Raw genomic sequence first — 27,453 nt, 5'->3', positions numbered from 1 at the left:
AGTCCTCTCCAGGGCAAAAATCAGCCAGTCAGCAGGAACACAGCTCAAATCCGAGGGGATGGCTTCCAGGAAAAGGGCAGGAAGGTGCAGCTGCAGGGCATTAACGTCAAACAGCTGCAAGTGTTTCCAAAGTGACCCCCTCTGTGCCCTTGGATAAGATACTGCACATTAATGCCTGCAAATCTGATTATTCCAAGGATCTTACCATCCACGTACGACCAAAGGAGAGCTCATCAAAACGATCTTTCATTCTTCAAAAAGAAAATAAAAGAGCACTGAACAGTAATTGTAGCCTGTATCACTTTAATATCCTGCAATGCTTGTTATTGCTCATTTCTGTGTGGAGGGTTTGTTGTGGGTTTTTTCTTATACAGAAGGCAAATGGAGGTCAATTTACATAATTTGTTTTTGAAAGGGAAAAATCCACCTACTCGAAAAATACTCAGCCTTAATACACAGCCATTGCTGATTCAGAGACATCACATTTAAAAGAGTATGTATTAACAAGGATAAAGTATTTGTGCTTCTTTTCCAGGAAAGTTTCCAAGATAGAAAAAAACCTCTGTGCTATTGAAGAATTTAGTCTCTGTTATTTCTAGAGCCTTTTGTTTAAGAAAAAAAAAAAATACATATGCTAAACCAAAAGGCTGTGCTAATGAGCACCATACACAAATTGCCAGCAGTGCTGTGTGACGCAGAAAAGCAGCACAGCAATGTGCACACAAAGTGCTGACAGGGGCTGGGTTTTATTGTCTATCTTTAGCAGTTCAATAGTGTTCTTAAATACAGAGATAAAATTAATATTCCTCTTTTAGTGACAAATTTGACAATAAAAGGGGAGACAGGCTGACTTCCCTCACTCGGTGTGCACTCCAACACGGTGTCTGACGAAGGTTTTATGTTATGACGGTCGGACCGGTGCGGCCGGTTCTTTCATGAAGCTGTGAAAGTTTCAGTGCAATAGAAATGAGAGGTGCCAACATGACCTGCAGAAAGGAAAGAGACGGCTCAGAACCGCGGAGCGGAGCAGCACGCGCAGCCTACGCCCGTCGTGTCCACCCTTCCCTCGCGGGCGTCTGTCTGGCGTCAGCCCGGGACACCCAAAACTTGGCACTGCTGATCAAAGGACTGTTTCAGGTTCACAACGCGAGCTGTGGGACCAGCGAGAGGAAAGGCGCAGCGAGGGATGCAGTGTTACGACCTCGTGCAGGCGCAGAGAGAAAACCCAAGCGCAGCTCCGGCGTCGCTGCTGCCACCCTCATTGTGCTGTACTCCAAACTCCGTTGCGCCATCGGCACAGGACAGTTAAACCGTTAAGTTTAGTTTGTCCCTCTCAGAATGTGGGGGTTTTCCCAGTCTTTTTGTCAATAATGGCACAGTAAGTTATGTAAAAAGAGCTCAAAGACTGTTTGCTGGGGAATATAAAATGAGGATTCTTTTCCTCCTGTGCCTATGAGCGAGGTCAACAGCATTTTTAAATGATGCTGTAAAGAATATGTGTTAAACTTAGTACAGAACAGGTCAGCATCATCTTATATACAACTGCATCCTTTTACTCCTATTTATTTGTTTTAAACAAGTATTTCCCAAACTCGGTATAGGAATGACCTCATTTTATCCCTAGCGATGCAACACTTCAATTAGAAGATCAGTTCAGGACTGAAGCAGTGTCCTCCCACACCTGCAACCAGGCACAGATGTAACATAAACAGGAAAAACTAATGTGTGACTGCAGGAGGGATTCCAAATAAGTAACACTTGTTCCACATAGAGCTTTTTTTTTTTTTTTAATAGATCTATTTATACTGGGATTAAAGATACCAAAGCCCCTGCTTCCAAAATACCTAGCACCTCCACATAGCTCTAAGCAAGGCAGTGCTAAGCAAAGATTTAAGCTTTTTAGGGAGGTTGGGAGCCAGCGGTGCCATGACTTGAGATGCAATGCTTACCTGTGGGTCTTCATGTATCTTCTGAGCATCTTTCTCGTAACTGTCGATGTACAGCCGCACAGTTGCTCCAGCACTGCCTGTACCACTTAGTCTGAAGATGATGCGGGAGCCATCAGAGAAGATGAGCCGCAAGCCCTGGAAAGACAGAAGGGGAGGAGAAAAGCCTCTCAGCTACGTGCCTCTTGGGTACCCAAGGTATTTTCCATGAGACCCAGCGTGGCTATGCCTGACCTGCACAATCCCTGAGCTCCTCCTCTTTAGGGAGCCACAGAAGGCTCCCTTATCCTCTGCCCACTCCCGGAGGAGCCGGTGTCCCTCCTAACCCACTCTGGGGAACTTGCTAGAGCTCCTGAGCACCGAAGCACGTTGCTGCTGTAAGGTCCCTCACCTCAGCGCTTGCTTGGAAACAAGAGCCAGGGACTGCTTCTCTGTCAGACACAGCATTACCAAGCCACTGCTCTTCCACGAAAATAGGACATAAAGAAAACGCTCCTGTCATCCCACAGGCAAGGCAATCATTCTCCCCATTATTCCTTCCCACTTACTATGCTTCCACATTATGCTGTCAAACCAATCCATCTACAGGACATTTTTACTTCAATAATCTCTGGTGACAGGTTACTCATCTCACATGTATTTAATACCCCCATGACTTCTGGAGCCTGGAACTCAATCCTCAGAGCCGCTCTGCAATGCTGCCTGCCCTCTTTAGGGACAAGCATGTGAGGAGTGCCATCAGCTCAGGGACAAATGCACCTACGGAGGATTCGCTTGCAGCAACCGGGGGGGTCTAGCGCTGGAAACAAGACGAAACCTGAACGGGAGGGTTTGTGCCTCATGCTCCAGTGGGGTTTCAGCGCTGTATTCAGCACAACCCTTTTCTTGGCTGCTGACCCATCGCCCAAAGGATCCCCCTCAACTCAGCTCCGTCACTCCTTCCCCTTCAGAGCGGCTCTAGGGAAGCTCTGCTCTCCCTCCAGGACCTGCCGGGGATGGATTAGCCTCCAGACCCTTCGCTCTCCAAGGAAGCAATTTCCCTCACGTAGGGCAGGATCCCACCAGCAAACACACAGGCAGAAAATTTTTTCCAAGGGACAAATGCAACATGTGACTTTAAAGCAGGTGCAAATGCAACAGACAAAGATTAAGCCCAAAATACACAGCACAACAACCTGCTGAGGTCACGTTCAGCCAAGGCCAGGCTATGCCCACCTGGTTTCTGGAGACACTTCCATCCACAGGATCATTGTACTCAAAATTATCAGCTTTCTCAACCGTGTAGACTTTGTCACCACATGATAACTGCTTCCCCACAAAGGAGCGGTCAAACATCACAGTCTCCAAATCCTTCATCATTTTGTTAGCTGCATCTGCATCCACCTCTTCATAGTCATATCTACAACCAGTCACCATCAAACAAAAATTAGAAAGGGGAGGATGTAATGAATAGCAATGTTTTGTGATGCCCTTGTTTAAACACTGCGGTCTGCCCCATAGATGTTCTCTACTCCCTTACTGGAGGAGAGGACAGGAAGAAAAGAGAGGAGGATCTGTGTGCAGCAATATAGCTACGATCTAACACAGATCCGTGGGATACACTTCAACATATCACAGGCATTTGGCGTCAGGAGAGATGAAAGCGCAAATTGTGCTGTCTTGCACTAGGCATATCGAAGACAGAGGGCTAGACTCCAACAAAGCTGACTGCAAAGAATTTATTCTAATTCTGCTGATAGGATCTCAGCAGGTTCCTCATGGTAACAATTTTGCCTGAACATCCTTGTGTTTGTCCCCACAGCAAAATGCAGGTATGATTGCAGCACATGATAACATACCAGTGCCAGCTTTGATCTCATTAACCCAGCTAAGTGAGGCAGCAGAGAGCGGCTGAAGCACACATCGGGATCTGAGACTTTGTACTCTGATTGCCAGTGTGATTTGCGCCGCTTTTATTTGCCCGGCTGGCTAGATGAAGCACGCACAGGCTTGCTAACCTGCCTACCATTGCACTTAGCTTGCTATGCAGACGTATGTCTGGTGCTAAAAGACTGCCTTTTTATTCTAGACTTTGGCATTTTTTCCACAGGTTTAAATGCCTCAGATGTATGCTGGCTTTGTGTTGGGGGGGGGGGGGGGAGAAAGGCAAGTTCTTTCATTTGGCAATTTGAGACAGAATTTTCATGTTGGTCTTGCAAGCTGAAAGATTTCTGCCTAATGCTTTCACTCCAGACAGCGTTCCCGCCTCTGCTTATTTGGCTGGGTTGGTTCTCACTCCTTCCCTTTTCACCTTCCATGTCTACCGCAGTTTAAATTAGAGTATTTTGGGACTGGACAGAAACTCAACCAGGTAAATAATGGCCTAGGGAGCTGGAGCATCCATTCAATAAGACATTGCCATCACTGAAGATACTACAAATTCACTTATGATTTCTGGTCTCAAGAAACCTACTGTTCCAATGGCAAAAAAGAGTCTTGTAAGAAAAAAAAAAAACAAAACCCTCCATTAAAAGAAAAAAGATACCTTGCATATATAAAACGTGCAGACTTTGATACTTACTAGATTTATGTTTAGAATAACAAATCCTAAACTGGACATCATGAGAGGTTAAGGTGAATACCCACTGTTTTATTTCACCTAGATATGTTGCACACTGCAGCAAACTGCTCAGGGAGTTTTAAATTACTGCAACAGGACAGAAACAGCAAGTGTACCGAGGCAGGAACAGCACTGCCGTAGCACGTGCTGGTGCCATCAGTGCTGGGGACTCTGACCTTGGAAGGTCGAACACAGGACAGAGGTAAGTGTGAGGCGGTCAGGAGCACTTTCCCCACCTGGTGAAGAAGTTCCTGCCATATTTCTGCCAGTGATCCTTCATGATGTCCTCCACGCTCTGCTTGCGGGTGGCTAGGATGGACAGCCAAGCCAGGACAGCCCACAGCCCGTCCTTCTCACGGATGTGGTCGGAGCCTGCAGAGAGCCACAGCAGAAACACATTTCCCACCTCCTTTCACACAAGAGTCTCTGCTACGGCCCTACCTTGTCTCCTCTTCTCCATCCAACTGGCAGCCATACAAACTCACAAATGGAAGGCATTTCATGAGCTCGATCCCTGCTGTATTGTTAAAACGGTTCAAGATATCATCTGCTTTTAGCTATAGCCCAAATAAAACATTCGGCCCCTTTTAACACACACACACACACACTCATTGTTCACAGATCCTTAATTCTGTTCCCAAGGAAGTAATGGGGAATGCACAGTAAAAAGGTCATTTAAAAAAAAAAAAAAAAAAAAAAAGGCAAACGCAAAGGAACAGCTCAGGAAGGACTAGCAGCAACCTCTTCAACCAGCTGTCACGTACCGTTTGCCAAATCAGCATACTCTGATCAGCACATATTCTGGCTGAGCACCAAGAAAAATGTCAGCCCTCGCTGAGGAAGCCAAACCCTAACGACTCTGAAATTACCCCACGACGGAGAGAAGAGCAGCCCGTTGGACAGCACCAGCCAGCGGGGCTGGCAAACGGCAGCGCAAGGAAAGACCTCGTGCACGTGCGGAAACCAGAAGAGCACCTCGTGCCTGCTCTCACTCCCACGCGCCAGGCACTGAAAGGCTGTGAAAAACCCCGTTTAGACTAGGATTCCTCCAAAACGAGCGTTGCACGGAGAGTAGGAGACCATCAGAGGCCAGCCCAGCCTTGCCCTGGGAGCAGACTGGACAGGGGCTGACAGTGGCAGGGCAGGGACTGCACAGCACCCGGGCCCTCGGGAAACCCGAGAGGGTGTTGCAACTTAGACAGCACCCTGAGCACCTAAATTAAACGAGGGATTAAATGGCAGCCCAGAATACATCCAACCCAGACTCCATGCTGCTGGCTTGCGAGATCGGCGCTGTGCCCCACAGATGCACAACTTCTGAGTTTTATCCTTTGAGCTCTGGAAAACCTCCAAAGAGGTAATTAAGGAAATCCCAAGGAGCCAGGGTACACGTGCTAATGCAGAGAGCTGCCATTTTACCCTCTCAAGAATTGCCAGAGTGGGCAATCATCTGGGGAAAAAGGCTGGGGGCTGGGGCATGGGTTACGTGGCGCTTTACACAAATCCCACTATTGTGGATGCGGTGATAAATTATCCTCACGGTCCTTTACAGCGGAGAGAGCTGTACAGAGGTGATGGAGAGCAATGCTAAATAAACAGAAGTCCCATGTGATGTATCAACTTATTGCTGGAATAAAATACCCAAGAAAGCAAGCAGGAATTCTGTCATGTCGCATTACTCTAATTGCTCCTAGACTCCAGTCCCACCGGTTCACAGTTTGTTTCAATTTTTACTGGGTCTATTTGGCTGCTCCTTCACCTCTCTCCCCTTCAGCACTCACATTCTGTGCGGCTCCAAACAACTCCTCATTAACTTACTATCAAACAACCTTCCTCACCCCTTTTCATTCCTTAAAGTGCCTTTGCCAGATGGACAAACCCCCTTTGCATGGCGGGGGGCATCCAACACTCCTGGGCCCTTTCTTAATCTGTCCCCCCCCAGAACTGCTTCAGCTCCTGGCCACTCAGACGTGATGCTGCATGGCCAAAATCTCAAACCTCTCTCTCAGCCCCTGTTGCAAATGGAATCAGTCACTTTTATTTGTAGAGTCACTTACCTATTGGGGGGATGGAGAGAAACTATGAGCTCATTCCTCATACAATAAAAGATGGAAACAATTTTAGAGAGCTGCTCATTAGAGACCATCTCCTATCAGCAGCCTCATGAATCATTTGCTGCTTTTTGTTTTTATTTATTTACTGAAATGCCGGTGCCCTCTCATTAGCCAAAGTCTAGCACATAAACTTAACGTATGCCGAAATCATTCAGGGCAAAACTCCAAAATCCTTTTTTACTCATGATTTACTTCAAGATTTCTTTACAGAGATACCACATTTTCTGAAATTCCCCCTTCCTTCCAACCCGAAGCCAAATCCTATGTATCAGAATAACATTTGATTGCAAAAATATTGCCACTGAAGGCTGCTTCAGCCCCACAGCAAACTGCTTTCAACTGGAGTCTGTGACGCCATTTCCTTAGCTACAGAAAAGCTGGGGCGATCCTTTCAGGTCAAGTTGTGCACCCCAGTTCCACAAAGCACTTAATTTCAGGCATTTGGGGATTTAAGGTCATCCCTGCTCTGTGAGACAGCCACACACAGGCTAAAATGTTCTTCTGAAGTATGGAGTGGTGGAATGAAAACACACAAGGTTTGAGCCTGAAATCATCCAACCTAAATTCCCCCAAGACCCTGTGCCTTGCGTATCCTACCAGCTGCCCCCAGTCTTCAGAGGTCTTTAGAGAATAGGAAAAACAAGATCTCGGCGAGAATTCAGACCAGGTAAAACTCAGCCTTTGTGCATGAATTAGGTGCTGACCTCCTGCATGCAAGGAAGGTCCCATTTCCACAGTCACGACGTTAAAACCATGTGGTAGATGCCACGGGAGAACTCAGAAACTGCTGAGGCCTCCCGGGAACACTGCGTGTTTTGAGCACGCCGCTCCGACGCAGAGCAAAATCTGCTCACTTTAACTTCCCTGCACAAATAATAGTTTTGTGTCACGTGCACACCCCTAGCAAATTCCTTAAGATGTTCACTTTGTTTCTCAGTAACCTAATAACTTGCTTAGACTGTTCAAAGGCAAGTGTTAATTTAAACTTTATAAATCATACCTTGTTTTTAGAACAGGAAAATGAGGGCCCTATTAAGCTCAGAGATTTAATAGTGACCTGAAACCTTCCCTAATAAAACTGCATGCTCCAAACCATATTTCTTTCCAGAAATGAAAACATTTAGAAGGTTTTCCTGGCCACCAAGAGTTGAAAAATACATTTAACACTGCACTTAATCCCCATAGACTCAATGACCGGGCTAGTAAAGAGGCCCTTAAACTTCCTGCGTATCTACGTATGCCTTCCTAAGTAACTGAAAGGAGAACTAGCTCTTGCCTGACAAAACTTTTAGCATTGTGTTCGTTTCCACCAGTGATTCTTGCAAGCTTTTTTTTAATTTTATTATTTTAGAAGCATTAACAACTACACATGAAAGATAAACCCCCAGCTACCCGGCACAATGAAGAACTAAGAGGAGGAATAATACCATCATTGGTGAAATCAGGAACGCTGACTTACCAGTACCAAAACTTTCCTCTCCACACAGAGACAGTTTGTTTGCATCCATCAAGTTTCCAAAGAACTTCCAGCCAGTTGGAGTTTCATACAAAGCAATCTTTGTAGCATGGGCCACCCTTTAAAGGTAAGAAGGCTAAGTCACATCACAGCTGGACTCTTAGCGCTCCCGTGTGAAATACTGCAGCAGGAGCTTCAGTTGCTACCAAGCATCTCTTTCGGGGTAACACTGAAGGCAGGCCACGCCACTGTTTTGGTTTTCTACAATCAACAAATCTTTGTACAGCAATCCTCTATTTTATCCCAGTGTAACATTTGGAAAATGGGTGGGATGCGCAACTAAAGAATAAATATAAACACATAGCTCTTCTAAAGCCAATTTTATATTGTATATCTCAAAGCATTTCACAAAGAAAGTATCACTATCAAATTTAAAAAAAAAAAGGGGGGGGGGGGAAGATCATTTGTTTGGGCTTATCTGTAGAGAAGAGAAAGCCAAGAGCAGAGCCTAGCTCTGCCATGGCCCCGAACAGGATTTAATTCATTAAACTTCACTGCCTCCCCTGGCAGCCAGCCTGCAGCAGCCCTGGCACTGCTTCACCCTTCAGGCAGACCATGCACTCACTCCCTTCTATAGACATGTGTTAAACCACAAAAAAGGGACAGTCCCCCTCCTTGGCAAGGCTCCCCTCCCCTCTCCCACCACAAAGAGGTAGATGCTACCTATCAAGAGCCCCACTGGTGGGCATGCTCCGGGCAAAGCCACGGACTCCAGTCTGCTGGAAATAAGGGATACTGAAAATATTGGCAGCGATGACAGCGACGGAGTCGGAGGGGTTCACAAAGAAGCCGTGTTTCCCAAGAATCATGTTGCGATCCTGGTGAAGACAAGAGAGAAACAGCTCTTATCCCTGCTTAGCACAAAAAGGCTGCGATGGCAGAAGTTGTTCCACTTGGCAGGTGCAGCCTATCAACGCAACAACTCAGATTTTTGACTGCACTGAAATAAATACAGAGTTTTGAAAAAGTTAAATAGCAACACCTGTATAGTATTTCACCTTCCTGCTGATTTTTCACAGCTTTTAAAGCTACTTAAATACAGTTTGGACTTCATTATTAACACAGTAGCCAGCTACTGCCATGGTGGCAAACTGCAGCAAGTGGTTCACTTCTATTTGCAATTACAGAAGGGAGAGAGGGAGAAAAAAGGTCTTTGCCTTCATCCTTCTCTGCTTAAAAGCAGCTGAGCCGTCACTCCCACACAACTGACTAGAGGGCAAAAAGGTGAATACAGAGCAGCCCATTTACCCCGTCTCCATCAAAGGCAGCTCCAAAGTCATACTCTCCCGTCTTCATGGTCTGGACGAGGTCAGCAGCGTAGGTTAAGTTGGGGTCAGGATGGTGGCCACCAAAGTCCTCTAGCGGGGTGCAGTTCACCGCTGAATTTGCTGGGGCTCCGAGCTCCTCGCACAGGATCTTTTTCACGTAAGGGCCCACAACTATCACGGCAAAACATGGAGAGGAAACGAGTCAGCCTCTGCCCTCAGGCAGCTCTGCATCAGCCACGTAACCACCCAGGCCTCCGGTCTGCTCACTTTGGGTCAGTTTATCTGGTTTATTGCACTAAAGCACAAGCGCTCACGCCAAAAGCCCCAAGCAGCACGTAGGTGTGCTCGAGCCTGATCCATCCAGGCACACAAGCTCTTGCCAAAGCCAGCTTTTCAGCTGAGGGGCTGTCCCACTAAATAAGTAAGACCACTCATGGGTTTAGAAGTGAGGATGACCCTATGCCAGCGGCTCAGCGCATGAGCCAGGACCCCACTGTGAAGGGCTTGTGCACGGAGGTATTAGTACAACAGCCCCATGTAACAGATCAAAGTGCATGCGGGATTCACGGATATCCAGCAGTACAATAGGATTTACTGCTTTCAAACACCAATAATGTAGACAATAAAAAATAAGTGAGCATAGGAATGGGAATGTTCTGGAGACAAGAGAAACAAGATGCTAAGAAAGCTAGGATGCTCCTGAAAATGTCTATTGAAAGAGACTCACGAGCTTGGCTTATATATTAAATTATATAAAACGGTCCAATGGTCCCATTTTTGTACTCAAATATCTATGGGCAGATCTTTGCCTAACTGCTGTGACCTTCATGGGACACTGACTGACGTAAATTCTACCAGGGCAGCATCAGCGCTAACCTCCTCTGTCTCTCAAGTGTGGATTAACGTGTGTGAGCCACACAGGATCCTCCCCGAACCCCAAACATTTCCCAAGTCCAAACATTTGACAAAAGAAAACAATGTAAAGCCATAAAAAGTTTGCCTGCAAAAAGAAAAATGCATTATGTTGCAAGACAAGAAACAAATTCACAAGTGACAGATATAAATTCCAGAAAAAAGCTTTCTCTCTGAAGTAGATGGCAAAGCCCCAGGGACACCTGGCCCCCCACAATGCCCCAAACCCAAAGTCCACCCGTACCTCCGTGCATAGCATCTATGCGAATCTTGAGGTGGTTTTTCCCTGAAAGCAGTTCCTTTAATGCATTGAAGTCAAAGATGTTCCTCAGCATATTCGCATAAGCTTCTACCGAGTCCACAATTTCCACTGGGAAAAAAAAGTAAATAGAGACCAACTCTCAGAGTCTGAAATCTTTGCAGAAAAATGATTTTGCTACACGTGGCAGTGTGCTGACAGTCCTTAGTGCAAAGGGCCAGGGCTCAGCATAAAGCCTTTAAACATCCCATAGAATCATTTCATAAAGACAATATAATGGTCCTATATTAATAATTTAATTACAGGCTGTCACTGCTAATCAGGTTACAGACCAAACAGACCAACATAATCCTTAAGACAAACACTGTTCCCAGCTACAGCTCCCTGGACTTCTTTTGAGAGGGTTCAGTTCCACCCTGCTTACCTGGAGACCGGAATTAAAGGAAAAGGGGGAGTAAATAAATAAATAAATAAATAAAAAACCAGATCTCCAACTTCCACCAAAGTCAACGGGAACTGTGCACCTAATAGTTTGAAAAAGTTGCACCTTTGCAACTAACAGGCCATATAAACACAGAGCCATGAAAACCCCATTAACATAAAAATCCCACTACACAGAAAGGGAGACTGAGAGAAATACCAACTTTTATAATCTTTTGATTTTTTTTTTTTTTAATTACAAGCACAGGTCACCAGGAGATAGTAAAAAATACTTGCAGTTAAGTGTTTTTCAAAAGTCTTTTTTTAATGTATTTTCATATTTCACTGCTAATTGACAAAAGTCATGTGTGAAATGTAATGGCTCTCCCACTCACAGAGAGAGCTTTTGTATGTGAAACCATGGGGAAAAAAAAAATCAGTTACAAAGATTAAACACTAACACTATAATTTTTAATCAGGAAAATGCACTTTAACTGCAGAGTTGTCCTTTTCAAAAGTACATGTTAATGGTAATCTTACAGACAAAACAGTCTCTGATTTTAACGAAGTTTGATGGATCAGATTTACCTACTGAAGTATAACCTTTTTTAGGACAGAAACAATGATATTATTAAAGTATCTACACAAGGTAAGATGCAGGCAAAAAGAGAGGGGGAAAAAAAAAAAAAAAAAAAAAAGCGCCAGGATGCAAGGGTGACCAGGACCGATGTCCTTGCTTGGATTATCCAAGAGATAAGAAGGAGAGAGCAGAATGGCCACATCCGTCCTTCAGAAACACAAAATGTCCCTGTCTGTTCAAGGCAGGTCCACACTGACTCCACCTGAAACAAAACTTTCCAAGCGGAAGAATAGTTGTTTACCTGTAAATGGTTTAAATTTGTTCTCCAAGTCAAACTGCTGTTTCCCAATGGTGCTCAGGTCCACCTGGAGGTCTGGGCAGATTGCATACTCTTCAATTTTCTTGCTGATTTGGAAAATTTTGTCTGTGATACCTTCAGGAGCAGGACCTGCACGATAAAATGGTCGAGGAGGAAGACATTAAAGAATCAGACTGCACGAGAAGTGCACTTCAGAAGTACAGCAAAAGACCTGGAGCTGGGAACACGTCCCTTGGAGAGGAGTATCAGGGTGTGAGGGGAGCAGATCAATCACTTGCTCTGTTTAGGGAAACCCACTGCTCAGGGCACTGAATCTCTGTGATATTAAGACAGTTAAATTAGGTTCCTCGGGGTCAACACAAGAAACAGCCTAACAGAAACAAAGCAAATCAAAATGAACCAAGCAACCTTACCTCCATTGGCAATATTGAATTTAATGCCAAAATCCCCATTGGGCCCACCAGGGTTGTGGCTGGCTGTCAGAATGATGCCACCGATGGCTTTGATTTTCCTGATGATGCAGGACACCGCTGGGGTGGAGAGAATGCCGTTCTGCCCGATGACCAAGCGGCCAATCTGAAAATTGAAGAGCAAAACAAACTACTGAGAGTCCCAAATCCTAACACCAGCAAAACCACCAAACCCCAAACACTGGCGACAGGTAAACCAGAGCCCCCAGGAGGTGTGCTGATGGCAGAGGTGCCGCTTCTCTGCAAGCAAACAGCTTGTTCCTGGGATGCTGCAGAAGCTCTCCGCTCTCCTCTGTGAAGGTCAGCATCTGACCCCGCTCTGTTGTGCCTTTTTAGCATTTTCCTTTATGAATGCTGCAGCTCAACTGGAAATGGCAGCTTGCACTGAAGGGCTGAGCTTTCCAGAGGCATCTAAACAACCACCAAAAAAACCCCCCAAACAACAACCCCTTTGGCTATGGTCTCGAACTTTGCTTTCAAAAGACACAATGGGACTGAGAGAAGCCAAAACAAAACAAAAAAACCACAAAACAAAACAAAAAAAATCGAACATCATCACTACTCCCATGGGACCAGCTACAGATTCTCTTACTCACAGCGGGTAGCACACCTCCTTCCCATAAATTTAGTAATATCACTAAGATTAAATCCAGACCAATGTGCTAAGCAATACAAGGTAATCAGGATCCAGTTGCTGGAGTTCACATAATAAAATAGAAGATGAATATTTTTCTGGAAGAACATGCTCCTTACCATAGCCCCCAAACGAGGTGCCAGAGATTTAAAAAAATACCAGACTACTCTCCATCAACTGAGATTAGACCCTGTATACGACTGAGAAAAGAGGAGGAATTTCATTCAAACACAGCATAAACCAGAAAACAAAAGGCAGCATGCCCAGACTGAAGGTCCACGTTCAGTGCTAAGCCAAGAGGACTGGATGACTGTGATTCCTCTCCTGTGGCACTGCCTGGTGCTAAGCTCCAGCTTCGCTGCCGATCGGTTATTACGTGCTACAGCTGTCACAGACCAGCTGGGCGAGCGAGGCACCGCTAAAAGAACTGCACCTCTAGCAAACAATGAGCAAAAATGTGAAACAGCAGTTTATAAACCCAAAGTGAATGCCCTTCTTTCAGCTGACCACGGTAGCTAATATTACAGCCCTCACAGTGCCTATCTACCAGGCTGTCCGCACTACTTTATTACACCATACATTTAATTTGAAGTAGCCCAACCTACGTGGGTTTTGCTTTTTTCCCCATTCTCACACCTTGTCTCATGTTTTATTCCAGCCTCCAAGTCTTGCTCCTTCAGTTTCACCAAGAATTAATGCAGTCTCCAGGAAGCTCCTCTCTAAAACTTCATCTTTTGTTTCCCAGGTTCGTTTCAAGGGTCACATTCAGCCGCAAAGGCCCCTCTGCATCGCTGCTCTGCCAGGCCTCACATGCAGCTCAAGGGATGCTGCGGAGGGCTGGCAAAACAAGGGAGTTTCCCTCCCAAACCACGCAGCAGCTGCAGGAGAGCTGGGTGAACACATCAGATCCGTTGTCCTTACTCTACTTGTCCTCCCCGCATACCTGAACTGCAGCTTTTGCATGTGCATTGCTGCTCCCACAGCAAGGAAGGAAAAAGAAGAAAAACTTGTCTCCATGACAAGCTGCTCTCTGATTTGGGGTCCTCCTTGGCTTTCAGAGGTTTTCAGCTGTCATTCCCCCCCATCCAATGCTAAATCCTTTGTGGTAACTACTGGAAAAGGTTGCTCAGTGTAGCAGCATGCTGAGCAATTTACACTTAATCTTTTTTAATTCTCTGGAATTTCTTATGAGAATAATCTAAGGATGTAATGATGCAGAAATACCTTTCACAGAATGCTCAAAACAGAGCCATTCACAGAGCCACTTTGTGCAGCAATTTTGGGTTACAGCACTTTGAAGCAATCCAGGCAACACTTGCACCCTGGTTTTACTGAAACCCCCACAAAGATACACACGGGCAATAGAGGAGACCTCCTGCGGCCCCCCCTCCTCCCCCCAGTATCACAGGCTGATGCTTTCACACTGAAAACATCTTTTCCAGCCCACAGAAGCTGCTGTCTACAGCTCCATCGTGTCATCAGCACACCCTTCCAGTCCTCCTTCTGTAAAAGAGATGCATCACAAGATGCACCAATCCTATATACTGTGCCACAGCTACAGTCTCTGAATAGAGACACTTCTATTTATACAAGTCAGGTTAAGTGGACAAACTACCTTGGTCATTTCCTTTAGCCAAATAATCATCATTTAAAACATGCAATGTGATGCTACCGACATAGCAAGCGTGTTTTGCTCAATTTGGAAAACCTACTGATCCCACATTTGTAGAGGTAACAGTACCCATCTCTGCTACACACCAACAAAGAGATTTTTGCATACTCAAAACACAATATGCATGCCCTCCTCGTGGTTTTTTATATTTGAAAACGTCCTTGGACTCATCCCTGCTATTCTATAGAGCAAGATGAGCACAATGCTGATAGCCACAGGTATTAGCCAGACTGTATAAAAACAATCAATGAAAAATACCAAAACCAGCAGCGAAACTATATTTTAGCCAGACATGGGCCACACTGCTGGAAAGAAATGCATAAGAAAAGTCTCAGCTGGTGAAGATCAGTCTAATCTCACATTTACCAGCAGAAAATCTGTCCTAGCGTCAAGCAGTCCAAGCAGACCTGGCTCTTTGTGCACATTTTCCAGCTCTTCTGCTCAGCCCATACACTGACTTAAGAGGAATACATTAATTTGCAATGCCAAAAGAATTTTTTTTTCCAAAACAGAAAATATGTAGATTTCAAAAAAAAACCCCAACCAAACCACAATACCTCTCCTCCTATTCATCTGTTCCTTACAAATTACCCTGTTGTGATCAGCTAAGTTTTTCTGTCAAACAAATTCCTAAGAGCCAGGTCTCTTAAAGTTTTGCTCTGCAGTAAGAGATCCAGGGCAGATAGCAGAGTCATTTCTTATTAAAAAGCAAAAGGAAAACCTCAGTGCCCAGAGTCTTGCAGTGCATGAACCGTGCTCTACTGCAAACAGACAAGCCTTCTGTTCTGCTTCCCAAACAGATTTCCAGCACAATCAGAGATCACTGTAAAGGTTGCCGCTCACTTGCTAACTCATCTTATTTCAATTTTCAAAGGCTCTCAGAGTACTTATCACATAGCCACAACTTACACTTGCCAAGAAAAAACAAACCCTGTGTTTTGCCTTTTCATTTGCTGAGCAGCTGAGACCAATGCTGAAAGAGCTTCTGCTGCGCTGCCATTGAACAGTGAGCCATGGCTCTACCAGTTCTTCACTTCTTAACAGTATCCGGGTTTTATGATCTGATGGAGGGACTATGAAATCCACAGATGCCAAGAGCTTGTGGCATGTCAAAACACAAAACGAGAACACGCAAAAACCCAGCAGTATTTATTTTCTTTGCTGCAAGTGTATTGCCACATACTTCTATCCAACTGCATCACTTAAAAGTGAAAAAACAGTAATTTCTGTACTATCAAACTTGTTTTCCATTAAAAAGTTAACTATTAGCAGTTGACTAAAGTCTGGGGCAATTAAATCTCATAGTGACTAATTTATTATGGTTTTCTGCATTTATCAGCTACACAACTATAGGAATTTAGTCATTTAACATTTACCAACCCCATTGGCAGCAGCCATTTGGACTATCAGTTCCACTGCAGACTTATTAAGGTATCTCCCATCACCTCCAACTACCATAGAAGATCCTTGTCGATCTCTTAGGTCTATGGAAAAAAATATACTCTGGATAAAATTCTGCAAATAGTTCATCTTGGATTCAAAATAAAAGGTCTTCTTCCGTAATCCACTGGTTCCTGGTTTCTGATCGTTATAAGGAGTTGTTGGCATGGTCAACAGAGGCAGAGGAGCGTCTTCCATGTTCTTTTTTCATACAAATGCATTTAAAAAGTAAATTATGCAAAATACAAAAATCAATCTTGACACCAGCGATGGCCCACCTATTACACAGAAGTTCAGTGAAGCTGTTGAGCACCCAAAAATAGCTCCTTGAACCTTGAGCTGAATGTGGTTTCTGTAACTGAAGACGTTTCCTTGCACTTGTTGTGGAGGATCAATGTCACGGAGAATACACAATTCCACGCTGCCGTCCCTCACTGAAATGGCTGGGAAAGGATTTTGGTCTTCTTTATCATCTTGTGTTTTCCACAGGCACAGCTCCTTGCCATTCTGTGCGATCACCCACCGGAGCCCAGCACCGTCAATCCATCCGGTTCTCCCTTCGGGCAGGGGCGACTGGGGAGGCGGCAAGCAGCTCAGCCCTCTGCTCGGATGCACCGACGTGCTGCCCCAGCGCGGAGCCCAGGGTTTTCGCCAGCCAAGCAGATCTGCACGGCAGCGCCAGGCCGCTGGCCGGGGCCAGCCGGCTGGAGGTAAGCCTCCAGCAGGCATGGCAGCACTCTGCTGGAGTTATTTTGCAAAGTCTGATGAGTTAAAGGTCACTCTTAAAATGGAAGGCAACAGATCTGTTACCTACGGTTTGCTCATACGACTCCTGCTTTGACAGCCTGACTTCTCCACGGGCTCCCTCTCAAACACAGGGACATTACGCACGATGAACAGCGGATCAACCTTTGTTTGACTAAGAAAAACCCAGAGTAGCTAAAAATCCACAAGAGCAATGGTTTCAACTGAATACCCACACAATTCTCACCAAGGGCAGTATATGCAACCGGAGTTATTAAAAACACAAAAAACTACCAGATGTTTTGGAAAACTGCATCTGATAAAGCTATTTGTTTTGCAGCAGCTTAAACACATACAGAAGAGACTCAGATCCCAATAAACTTATGAAGCATCATCTTCCTGAACATGGAGAAGGTAGCTTTGAATGCTAGATGAAATCAGAGTTTCCTCCAAACCTCTTCAATAACATTCAGAGTCCTCTGCCCAAGCTGCTGGAAACAATTTATAGATATTACTGGAGCATTTAAAGAACATACACTTTGTAATGACTCAGTTTGTCCCATTATTAAAAAGCAGGGGGGAAAAGGTGACGTGTACACAGCTGAATTGTGACGGTTTACAAAGGCACTCACGGGACTGTTTCCTGAGGTGCCAACTCTGTCATTGCTCCAACAATTGACAAATTTTCTTCCAAGGGGTAAAGAGATCCTGATATATGCATCAGTATGTTGAAATCCAGCTGGGTAACTTGTATGAGACTGAGGGGAAACCTCATGACTGAAGGCAGAAAAACACCTTTGGAGAGAGAGGCTCTACCTGAGCAAAGGCATCAGCCAGGTCCTGCAAGGGAGCCGAGCAGCCAGGTGAGCTTCCTAGGGAAGGAATTCAATTCCCAAGGAAGGGGAATTTAATTCAGGTTTAATCTGAGAAAGCAAAGCTATTTGAGCCATCTGCAGGAAGCCTAAAGGCTGCTGCCCCACACAGCCACCTACCCAGGCTTGTCCAAGGGGCAAGCACTGGCTTAGACAAAAGCTGGAATAGTGCAGGGCGCTGGCCTGAACACACCGCACGTGAACCAAGCTGCCTGATCCATCCAGAGCCCTCTTGTCTCAGAGCCCCAGAAGCCATTCATTTTGCATGGGCTCAGAATTTGATTCCTTAATTCCTCTCTTTTCCCCACCAAACCACACTGAAGCATGTGTACTGCAGAACTAGGACAACACGTATTTTACACCAACAGCGAGATTGCCTGGGATATGCAGCTAGAAACAACTGCTTTGTATTTGATACATCCATGCTATTTCAGCATCCTGCAGCTGAGATGCCCTTTATTTTCATGCAAAGGCACAGGTTTCCCTCTAGTGGCACAGAAAACAAAATCCAGCTCCTAAAATGAGCCATGGGGAGCCTCACACCAGACAGTCACCTGGCAAGAAAAGGCCTAAGCAAGCTCTTTCCCTTCTTATTCCCAGCAAGATAAACTTACTGCCCTACGAAATGCCACAGCATTAAGTGACAGGAGGACGGCACAGGCCACCTACCAGCTCCTGCAGCTGCAGGGAGGAGATGCACACGGACTTACTGGCAGGGAAAAGGCCTATGGAGGGTTAGGAATTTGTGCATGTAATTAAGTGCATATGTACTAGACAGAGGAATCAAACTAAATTAAGCTGGGGAGGAAGGTGTTGGTCATTAGTGCCTGCTTATGTACATAAAATGAAACACACTATCAAATGAAATATAAAATTCTGCGATGAGCTAGTGCATGTAAAGCATAGGGACAAGAATGGCATATCCACCAACCCCACCTTTGGGGCACTCACCTGGTCCCAGGGTTCTCCTGCAACATGTGCATCACTATTTGGGATAAACTAAATCACCAGTAATTGGCCAAAAAGGCTGGTATAGGGGTTGGTGATCACACGGTTGCCAGAAGATTCAGAGGTGCAAAAAGCTCACCAAAGGTGGGTCCTGTCCACCTGAAGGACTGGAGCAGAGACTGGGGAAGGATCATTTGATCTGTCATCTGGGATGGATGAGTCTGATCATTACAGATCACTTACAGGCTAGAAGGGAATTCAACAGGTCATCTGCTCCCTCCCCAGAACTGGTACAGCATCAAATATACCTAGGGCATCCTCCAGAAAGTGGCTATAATTTGTTCTTGAAATCTTTTTCTCCAGGTAAACTGTGCCAGTACATAATTAGCCTTGCAGTTATAAGTGTTTTTCTACAGTCTCGTGTACACCTTCCTTGCTGTGGTTTAAGACCTCCTGAGCTGACACAGAAAAGAAATGGATCATAATCCTCTTCCTGACAACTTCTTACACATAAAAAAAAAAATCCTTTAGACTCTGAGTGCTCTCTCTTTGCTACAGTAAACAACCCCAATCTCTTTTCCTCTTCTCTCTCCCCAACTTTTCCTTATGGTCATGTTTCCTAGGTCTCTTATTCCTCATGGCAGTCAGAGGCTGGTAAGGGTGCTTCCCCCTCCAACCAGCCAATCTGCTCTACGCTGGGACATTTGCTAGCTTAGGTCCCCTTTTACCGTCTTGCACTTCAGACATAAAAGAACAGAGTTAAAACTATGTTTTAACTAGTACTAACTGTTAGTTAGTACTAACTGTTGACTTTGGTTAATGATAAAAAGACAAACAAGACTATTTTGAGAAGACTTAAGCCTCACTAAAATATTGCAGAGCACGCAGCTCCACCCTTGGCTCAATATTGTTGGTCCCTGCCCCATCCCCTCTCCTCCTCCGTGAGCTCTGCCGTCTTCCCTCATCCCACCCACTCCAGACCGTGGCTGTCTGGACCCTTCCCCAACCCTGGGACCAGGCAGCCGGGCTCTCCCAACGTACCACTCCGACACTAACCCATCCTCTGCACAGCCTTCCTCCGAGGTACAATCTTACATTTTGACGTTCAGGCAAGCAAAATAGTTGCGGGGGGAACCCACTGTGCAAAAGCCGGATTGAATAGTAATTCTCTCTTCTCATCCCCTGCAAACACCCTTGGGTCAGGCATCTCCAAGGCCCAGGATGCCTTTTCCTCCATGAGCAGCCCTTCTTCTCGTCTCCTTTCAGCTTCTTCCCATGCTTCTTTCTCACACTTCTCTCTCCCCATTCAGTGGGCAGATAAAGTCAATGTACCTCACTGTGGGGTTGTGTTTAGATGCAAACTTTTTCCTGCTTACCGAGAATTTTTCTGACAGCAACCATATGGCAACAGGCATTATCTCCTATGCTCTTTTTCTGTGATTAGTCAAAAAGTTACACTGCATGAAACCCCAGGGGAACAACTGGAGTCAAATCAGGTATTTTACACTTATTTTGCGACTTTCCTTTGAGACAGAAGTTGCATTTCCCTAACTCCTGCCCACAGAAAAGTTCTAGTCCCTGCACTGCTGCCTGCACGCTCACCGTAAGAGGGTGCCAACAGCCCTGAACAACCCTGCTGTTCAGCTGCCAAAACCACGCACTTTCTACCCGAGTACAACTCCGGTCCGGGCAGCCACTGCTCTGTCTGTGACATTTGGCAATGCCAAGACAAACGGAGCCAAAGTAAAATAAATAGACAAACTGCAAGCCTATTAGTCATAGAAGGAGTGCTGCTCCAACTGCAAAACTCTTTGTTTCCATACGAATGAATTAAAAATCTACATTTTGAAGTTGCTGTAGAGATTCCAAAGAAGCAAAATATCTGGCACCATCTTGATGGCATGAGTGCACATACATGCAACCACGTACATACAAGTCACTCCAGAAATAAGAAACATTGTTCTGTACCAACATTGCACCCCAGTTAAAATTAAAAGACAAGCCAGATGGGTGGCAGAGAAAGGTCTCTGCCGGGCTAGGGATGAAACCACCATCTGCAAGGCTGCTATAGATCCCATGGACTGCTATTAGATCCCATGACGGGCTCCAGGTTTGTCACACTGGTAAGGGCCAATCCTCCCTTTTCCAGAAGTACACACCAACGACCAAGATTGCGAAACTTTCTGTTCAAAGGTCAGCTCTTCAAAGCACACCCAAATCTGCATATTACCTTGGAGTGCCCTGGCATTTGCAGTCCTGCCCCTGCACAGGGAGGGGGGGAGAGGGATTCCAGCTGGTTTACCTCAAGCAGACCCAGGAATGCTCCAGAATTCCAGCCCCAGCCTGCTGAAAGATAGCCCCTGGCCCTGGATCCTCTCAGAAACCAGCACCTGAACCCAAAAAATCCAGAATTACAAAATGCAGTCAATGTTGTGGAGCAGAAGGAGGCACCGGCTGGCTCAGCCAGATGCCAGCATGAGGAGCAGAGACATACCTGGTTAAACCTTGCGGGATCAGGGACAGAAGCTCTGGTCTGAGGTGTAGAGAGCCAAGCTGCTGTCTGTTAGCATGCCAATAACCCACAATACGTATACGTGATGGTGAGGTGGCTATACATAGCAGGGAGTAGCATCAATAGAAGGGGAGAGAGGGAGATGTACACAAGCATTTTCTCACAGACTTGTTAAGATGTGCTAGAGAAGCCTCATCTGTGGGCCTGGGGATGAAAAGCTGCTGAAGTACAGTAGCAGGAAAGAGGGCTGGAAAAGCTGTGGAGAAGCCACCTAGACCCTGCCCTAGGCAAGGTCAACTCTACCCAAACCATTCTCATTAGAGGCTTTCCCAGGCAGAGGTTCAATGACCTCCCCAGGCAACACGCTCCTTTCATTAGCCGTAAGCTTCCAAAACGCTTTCTAATGGCTAACCTAAACCTCCGCTGTTACAATTTTAATTCTTGCCCTATTCCCAGCAGACCAGAGAACAATTTGTTACCCTCCTCCCTGCAGCATCACTGCAGACTGTCAGCATGCTTCCCCATCTCTCGGCTAAATTCATTCCCTCCTCACTGGCCCCATCTGCCCAACCTCAGGTCATTCCTGCTAGAGTCTCCCCCAAGCACACTGCATCCTCTCTGAGGGGTGGTACCCCAGATTGGGACTTCCATTCCTGGTGAGACTTTATTTCCTGGGTTTCACTTACAATGACCTCATTTAAAAATCTAGGAATGATGTTTGTTTTTCTGGATAACTGGATGATACTGCCAACAGCCTTTGTGGTCTACTCATCAGATCTGCTGCTTAGTATGTTACTCTGCAACTTGTAGTATGATTATAAATGTACATATTACATTTGTATTTTATTACTTCTGCCTACGCATCCTTCTTTGCACGTCTTCTTACTGATACCCTATGTTATTTCTGGTTATTTCTAAGATATGTTCCAGTTAATCATTTGAAACATCAATCAATATACTGGCTAGCTCAGAGAGAACCATGGCAGGATGGCAAGGAGTGCATTTCTTGATCCTGGTGCAGCTCAATCTTGGCATAAGACATATGGGTAGCACCTATTTGGTCCAGCTCACCTATCCCAAACTTTGCCTTGACAAAAAGAAGGCATTAGACTCCATCCTGCTGCCCTACCAGCACAGCCAGAGCTGAGTTTTCTGGTTATATGGAGTCATTGTTCCAGGAGATTACAGTTAAACCCCTGCTAGTATGAATTTCAGCTCTCTCTGCTGGATTTGCAGAGATTAACTGCAAAGCACCTTAGCTCTTCCTTTGAGCTGGAGTTTCATTATTGTAGAGTTTAAAATTCCAAAAAGGCACTGAAACTGGACAACCTGGCCGCTGCCTTAATAACCTTCAACTGTAAACTGATATAAGCCAATTAGCTTTACAGGCAAAAAGAAGCTTAAGCTAGTGTAAAAGCAGTCTCCAAGCGGAAGAGCTGCTGCATGCATGGTTGCCTTCTAAAACCCACCATAACCTGAAGCCAGCACACATCTGCATGGGAATGCTCATGGCACAATCTATTTCCTTACTTCAGATATCACATCCCTATTTCCCCTCCTGCTTCTGAGAAAAACAGTAACATAAGAAAGACCAGAAACTGAGTTTTTTCTTAATGGCCTATAGGATCTAGCATCACAGCATCTAATTCTGGTACACAGGGATTGCATTTTGGAAGAACTTTCTTTACGATCACTTTAGTTTGACGTTTCTAATAGCAGGAGCTTTTACTTAAAGGGAAGATCTGACCCTGAGGACTGAGGGAGTCCATTCTTCAGGATAACGATGCCAATTGCTGAATAGATGAAGGTCTGTAAACCAAGAAGGCTAAGGCTGACTGCAGTGTTGTGTGGAGCCAGGAACAAGCAGAAGACATGTAGGTAACAGGTTTCTTAAAAACTAGACAAGAAAAACAAGTGAGGCTGAGATAGGGGTGAGCAACAACTAACACTTCCCATCAGCATGCCCAAAGCAGATCACAGACATGCCAGTCCTACTATGCCCCTTCCACAGCTGGGATGCTGAGGCCAAGAACACGGGCACACTCCAGTCGGGACCAGAACGTGGCTCTCCAAGCCAGCACTGCACTGTACTGCTTATTATGGGCTCAGCGGCACCATCAGAATGGGAACTGGTCTGGAGGCTATGGCAGAACAGCACAAAGGAAAAGGGAGCAGAGCTACAAAAGTAGAGCAGTGGCAAATAAAGAGCTGCTGAGCAATGCAACACAATTTAAACACTTGGTTTCCCTGGGATAATTGAGTGGGGAAAAAGATTAACAGCAGCCAAGCCAAGAAACCAAACTTTGTAGGGTAGAGAGCAGTATTTCTAATAAAAGCACTGTTTGTCCTGCAGCAGTAAAACAAAACCAGGCTAGTATTTAATATGCAAAGCGCTGCCTGGCATTCAAAACACCTTCAAGCAATTTACTTTAATGTAGCTACTTTGCAGCACTTTGAATTCTGTTTATTCAAGAAGGAACCAGGGGCACAGTAAATTTGTTGCATAGCAGGTAACAATGTTAGAGAATCAACCTGGTGCTAGGTATATGATCAGATCTAGATTTATAGCTTCAATTCTGTAATTTTTGCACGCTTTTGACAAAAAGCTATTGTACAGCCACAATTCTACTCTGACAGGTGATGCTCCAACAGGAGCTTCTAAGATTTTATTCATGTAATTAAAGAGTCAGACTCACTAACTATGTGGGAATAACATCAAGGAAACCTGGCACAACAGACCAAAACAAAGCAGGCATGCTACACTGGATGCCGGCTGAGAATGGTAAAACCAACAGTCTCTATTTTAGTTTACTTATATAATGCAAACTTATAAATAGGATAAACACTCCTTAATCATGCCACTACAAATTGAGTTGTTGCTAGTCAAATATAAGTACTTAGTTATGTATTAACCATTTCTGATAGAAACAAAACAAAAACTCACTTTAGTATCCTTTCCTTCTACATTGTAAAACTAACAATCAAACTGTGGTCCTCAGGTTTCTCCTGTGGCTTGAGAGGACCACTCAGCCAGATGTTAAAAATCACATGATTTTACATTTTTAATCCAAACACCTCTTACTCCACAGGACCAGAAATACAGTTTTCCAGCACTTGCTTTGGGACAGGTGGCTGGCTGGCTGACTTTAGATGAGTGAATAGAGCCTGGCATAACATACCTTGTCAATCAAGCAATCAGAAAAGCTAAAACTTCTTGTTTTAATTTCTATCACATTCTTACTATACCTATACACCATTCCCCCTTACATGCATTGTAATAATCATTCTGTTACAGACAAAACGGCACTGGCAGTTCAGGTGTCCAGACAGGGCAGTGCAGCCACCTCTGGAGTTTTCTCTGTATTACTCAGTATTTCTCAGCATGAGACTACCAAGTCTTTCTCTGAGACCTGGCTGCTGGAATTAGGAGACCCCCAGGAGCCCCAGCACTCAGACAATACCACAGTCTCCAGGAACAAGTTACCACGTGTTCCCTGTTCCGCAGTACGCCTTCTTACTGGTTAACAGAAGTAGTCCACCCTTTTCTTTGAAGGGTAGGCGACTTCCAGTTACTTCACATTTATTACAAAGAAACAGGATATTCATAGGCTCTTACTCAACTACACTGTGGTAATTATCAGGGAACTAATACTTGCAGTTACAGAGAAAAACCACAAAGCAAGCATCCTAACCATTCCAAAATAGGAAAGCAAGTACATCGAAATTTATTAAAAAGTAGCATTTTGCATTTGATAAAGAAACTTTCTATTTTTAGTCACCTCATTTCTTGGGTCCTGATGGTTTTACCATTCTTGAGTTTGGCAATGCAATACTTGCACTGTCTTACATAGGCCAGTGCCACTCAAACTAAGCCAGCAGTCATATATCAAGTTTTCAATGGCTCTGTGTTCAGGCTTTACCTGCTGTTCATTTATTAAAAAATTTGGGGAATATTTTGCTCTTCTCTTCAGTGCTCCCTTACGAGGTCTTTTTCCTCCTCTTTTTCAAATGGGATACTCAGATCTTTCATTTTGCAGTGCTTTTGACCTGCCAGTCCTCTTTGAATCTCGGGGGGGTGGAAGGTGGGGGGCTAATTCCATGGCACTCTACAGCAGTCTGGCAAGCCTATACCACTACCTCTGTTGTGCTACAACAAAGGTATAGAGAACCTGTGTCTGCAGGTGACTGGTAACGCTGTAATGTTGCCAAATTTTTGCTTGAAATAGTCTAACATTTTGTCTCAGGCCATGACCATTACCTTGCTTTATAAATTAATGATTCAGAATGAAAAGCTTTTAAAGTAAGACTTCTCAATTCGTATACTAGCGTCTTGGCTTTTAACCCACATATTCTTCTACCTGTTTTCTTGCTCTACTTCCCATTTCCTTTCTTGCCTTTCCAAAACATTTTTCTGACTTCAGAGCCAACTCTGTCCTAGCACTCTGAATTCACACGGACAAAATACTACAAGGCAAATGCCCATTAGCAAGTCCACCCCTTGGGACCTGCTTCTGCAACTCTGGCAGCAAGCTCAGCACTGTAATGCTGCACGTACACGAGTGTCTGCACGATGAGGATTCGAGCAGTGACTGGCCCTCGACCCTCTCCCAAGAAAACACCTAATCAGACCCCAGAATGGTTTTACCTTCAGGCCCTTTCTTATTTCTGGGATCGAGCCGAGGTGTAGATGACGGAGAACTCGGTGCCTGGAAGGCTGCCACATCCCACCAGGCCCTGGGTGTGTACCCAAAAACCTGCACAAACTAAGGCTTTATCCCAGGAAACAAGTCTCCCACTCTGCCTATTCACAGGGGTCCAAGATGCTGTCTGTGCATGCAGTCAGGCATGAACACTGTACGTTTCAACTCCAAGCCCTTCTTAGAACAAATAAACAAACCAGTGTCTGCTGCTTTTCCCGTCAGGGAAGGCTGCACTATCCATCGCTTCCACAGATGCATACAGCAAGGGTGGTGCTGCTAAGGGATGCTGGGACACAGACTGAAAGTTGAACAGCTACCACAAATCACAAAAGACCAATTTCTGCGTGGCTTAAAAAGAAAGTTATTTGCTTCTTTATGCCATAAGAAGGCAGCGATCTCAAATTAATTTTGGTTTTTTTGTAAGAAGCCAGGCATTTAAGGGCATTGAGGCACCTGATTGCCACTGGGAAGCTGAAACAGGTAACCCTAAGGTTTTACCCTAATGTCCAACCCTATCCACCAAGCATCCTCAGCCCACTCCCTCCTTGTTGGTCTATGAGGAAGCAAGTTTGCTGCTGACGAGGAGGAGTCAGGTGTCCCAGGAGAAAGCGATGTTTTTCATTTGGAAAAGACCAAACGTAGGGAAAGGCCTCCCTTTGCAAATTCAGCTTCGGGGCGGCTCTTCCTAACAACATCACATTCCCTGCTGGGTTTCTCTTGGGCTGACCAAGTGACAGGACCAAGATCAATCACCAGGGACGAAGTCTCCGGCAGCGAGCCGCAGTCCAGCGTGGCGGAACGAAACGCTGCTCCCCACCCAGCACACCTCACCACCAGCACGCTGTGCCACTGGTTCGTGCTGTTAACTGGAAAACACAACCATCGCCCGAAGCGAGAAAAAGCAGTAACAGTAAAGCTGCGCTTGCTTCCCCACCTCCGCACTTGCAGATACCCGATTGCAACTTGCACGTATCAAAGGGAGATAAAACCTGCGTCAAACACGAGCTGAGCCTCGTCGGCTCCTCTGCCGTTCCCCGGTTTACTTCCACGCCACGGACACGCAAAGCGCCGGCGATTTCCCATCTCCTGCTGCCGCTGTCAGCTCGCACCCCCCCCCCACCTCCCCGGGCAGCGGGACCGAACGGGCCGATACCGTTTCCCCGCCGAGAGGCGAAGAGAAACGCCAAGGGAGCGCGGCCCTACCCCGTTGGCGGCGGCGATGCGGCCGATGAGCTGGATGGCGTCCCTCATGTAGAAGCGGCCGTCCCCCCCCACCACCAGCGTGGCCTCTTGCCGTTCGGCCGGCGGCACGGTGGCCAGGATGCTCTGGATGAAGTTCTCGGTGTAGTTGGCATTGCTTTGGAAGACGGTCACCCGTTTACGCAGCCCGCTGGTACCGGGTTTCTGGTCGCCGTACGGCTTGGTCTTCACCGTCACGATCTTCACCATGGCCGGCCGCCGCTGCGAGTTCCGGGCGGCCGCGGGGAAGGGAAGGGAGCGGAGCGGAGCGGAGGGCGGGGGGACCCGC

At 45.7% G+C, this 27,453-nt stretch overlaps 1 protein-coding gene across 2 annotated transcripts; it reads right to left on the bottom strand.

Moving 5' to 3' along the window:
- Nucleotides 1–286: 286 nt before the first annotated feature.
- On the bottom strand, nt 287–27,453 carry PGM1 (phosphoglucomutase 1). Of its 2 annotated transcripts, none has more exons than XM_052800434.1 (11): nt 27,129–27,453; nt 12,347–12,509; nt 11,916–12,062; nt 10,600–10,725; nt 9,424–9,614; nt 8,839–8,993; nt 8,119–8,234; nt 4,782–4,917; nt 3,162–3,345; nt 1,950–2,084; nt 287–986 (listed from the first exon to the last, which is right to left on the bottom strand). In XM_052800434.1, exons 1-11 carry the CDS (start codon nt 27,372–27,374, stop codon nt 897–899), a joined length of 1,689 nt encoding a protein of 562 aa, XP_052656394.1. In that variant the 5' UTR covers nt 27,375–27,453; the 3' UTR covers nt 287–896. The 2 variants fall into 2 exon arrangements, with proteins under 2 accessions (XP_052656394.1, XP_052656393.1); XM_052800433.1 differs by lacking the exon at nt 27,129–27,453 and adding an exon at nt 16,090–16,687.

The sequence above is a fragment of the Harpia harpyja genome, chromosome 11 (genome assembly GCF_026419915.1).
Source record: "Harpia harpyja isolate bHarHar1 chromosome 11, bHarHar1 primary haplotype, whole genome shotgun sequence".
Classification (NCBI taxonomy): Eukaryota; Metazoa; Chordata; class Aves; order Accipitriformes; family Accipitridae; genus Harpia; species Harpia harpyja.
The sequence above is the reverse complement of the archived record's forward strand: the minus strand, read 5'-3'. Positions and strand labels throughout refer to the sequence as shown.

What these genes read in the sequence shown, in the direction of transcription:
- PGM1 (XM_052800433.1), bottom strand. Translation starts at nt 16,347, where the DNA reads ATGGAAGACGCTCCTCTGCCTCTGTTGACCATGCCAACAACTCCTTAT. An exon ending in CATAGATGCTATGCACGGAG is followed by an intron (nt 9,615 to 10,599) that starts GTACGGGTGGAC and finishes TTGCCGTGATAG; the next exon opens with TTGTGGGCCCTTACGTGAAA. An exon ending in GGCAGGAACTTCTTCACCAG is followed by an intron (nt 3,346 to 4,781) that starts GTGGGGAAAGTG and finishes GACTGGTTGTAG; the next exon opens with ATATGACTATGAAGAGGTGG.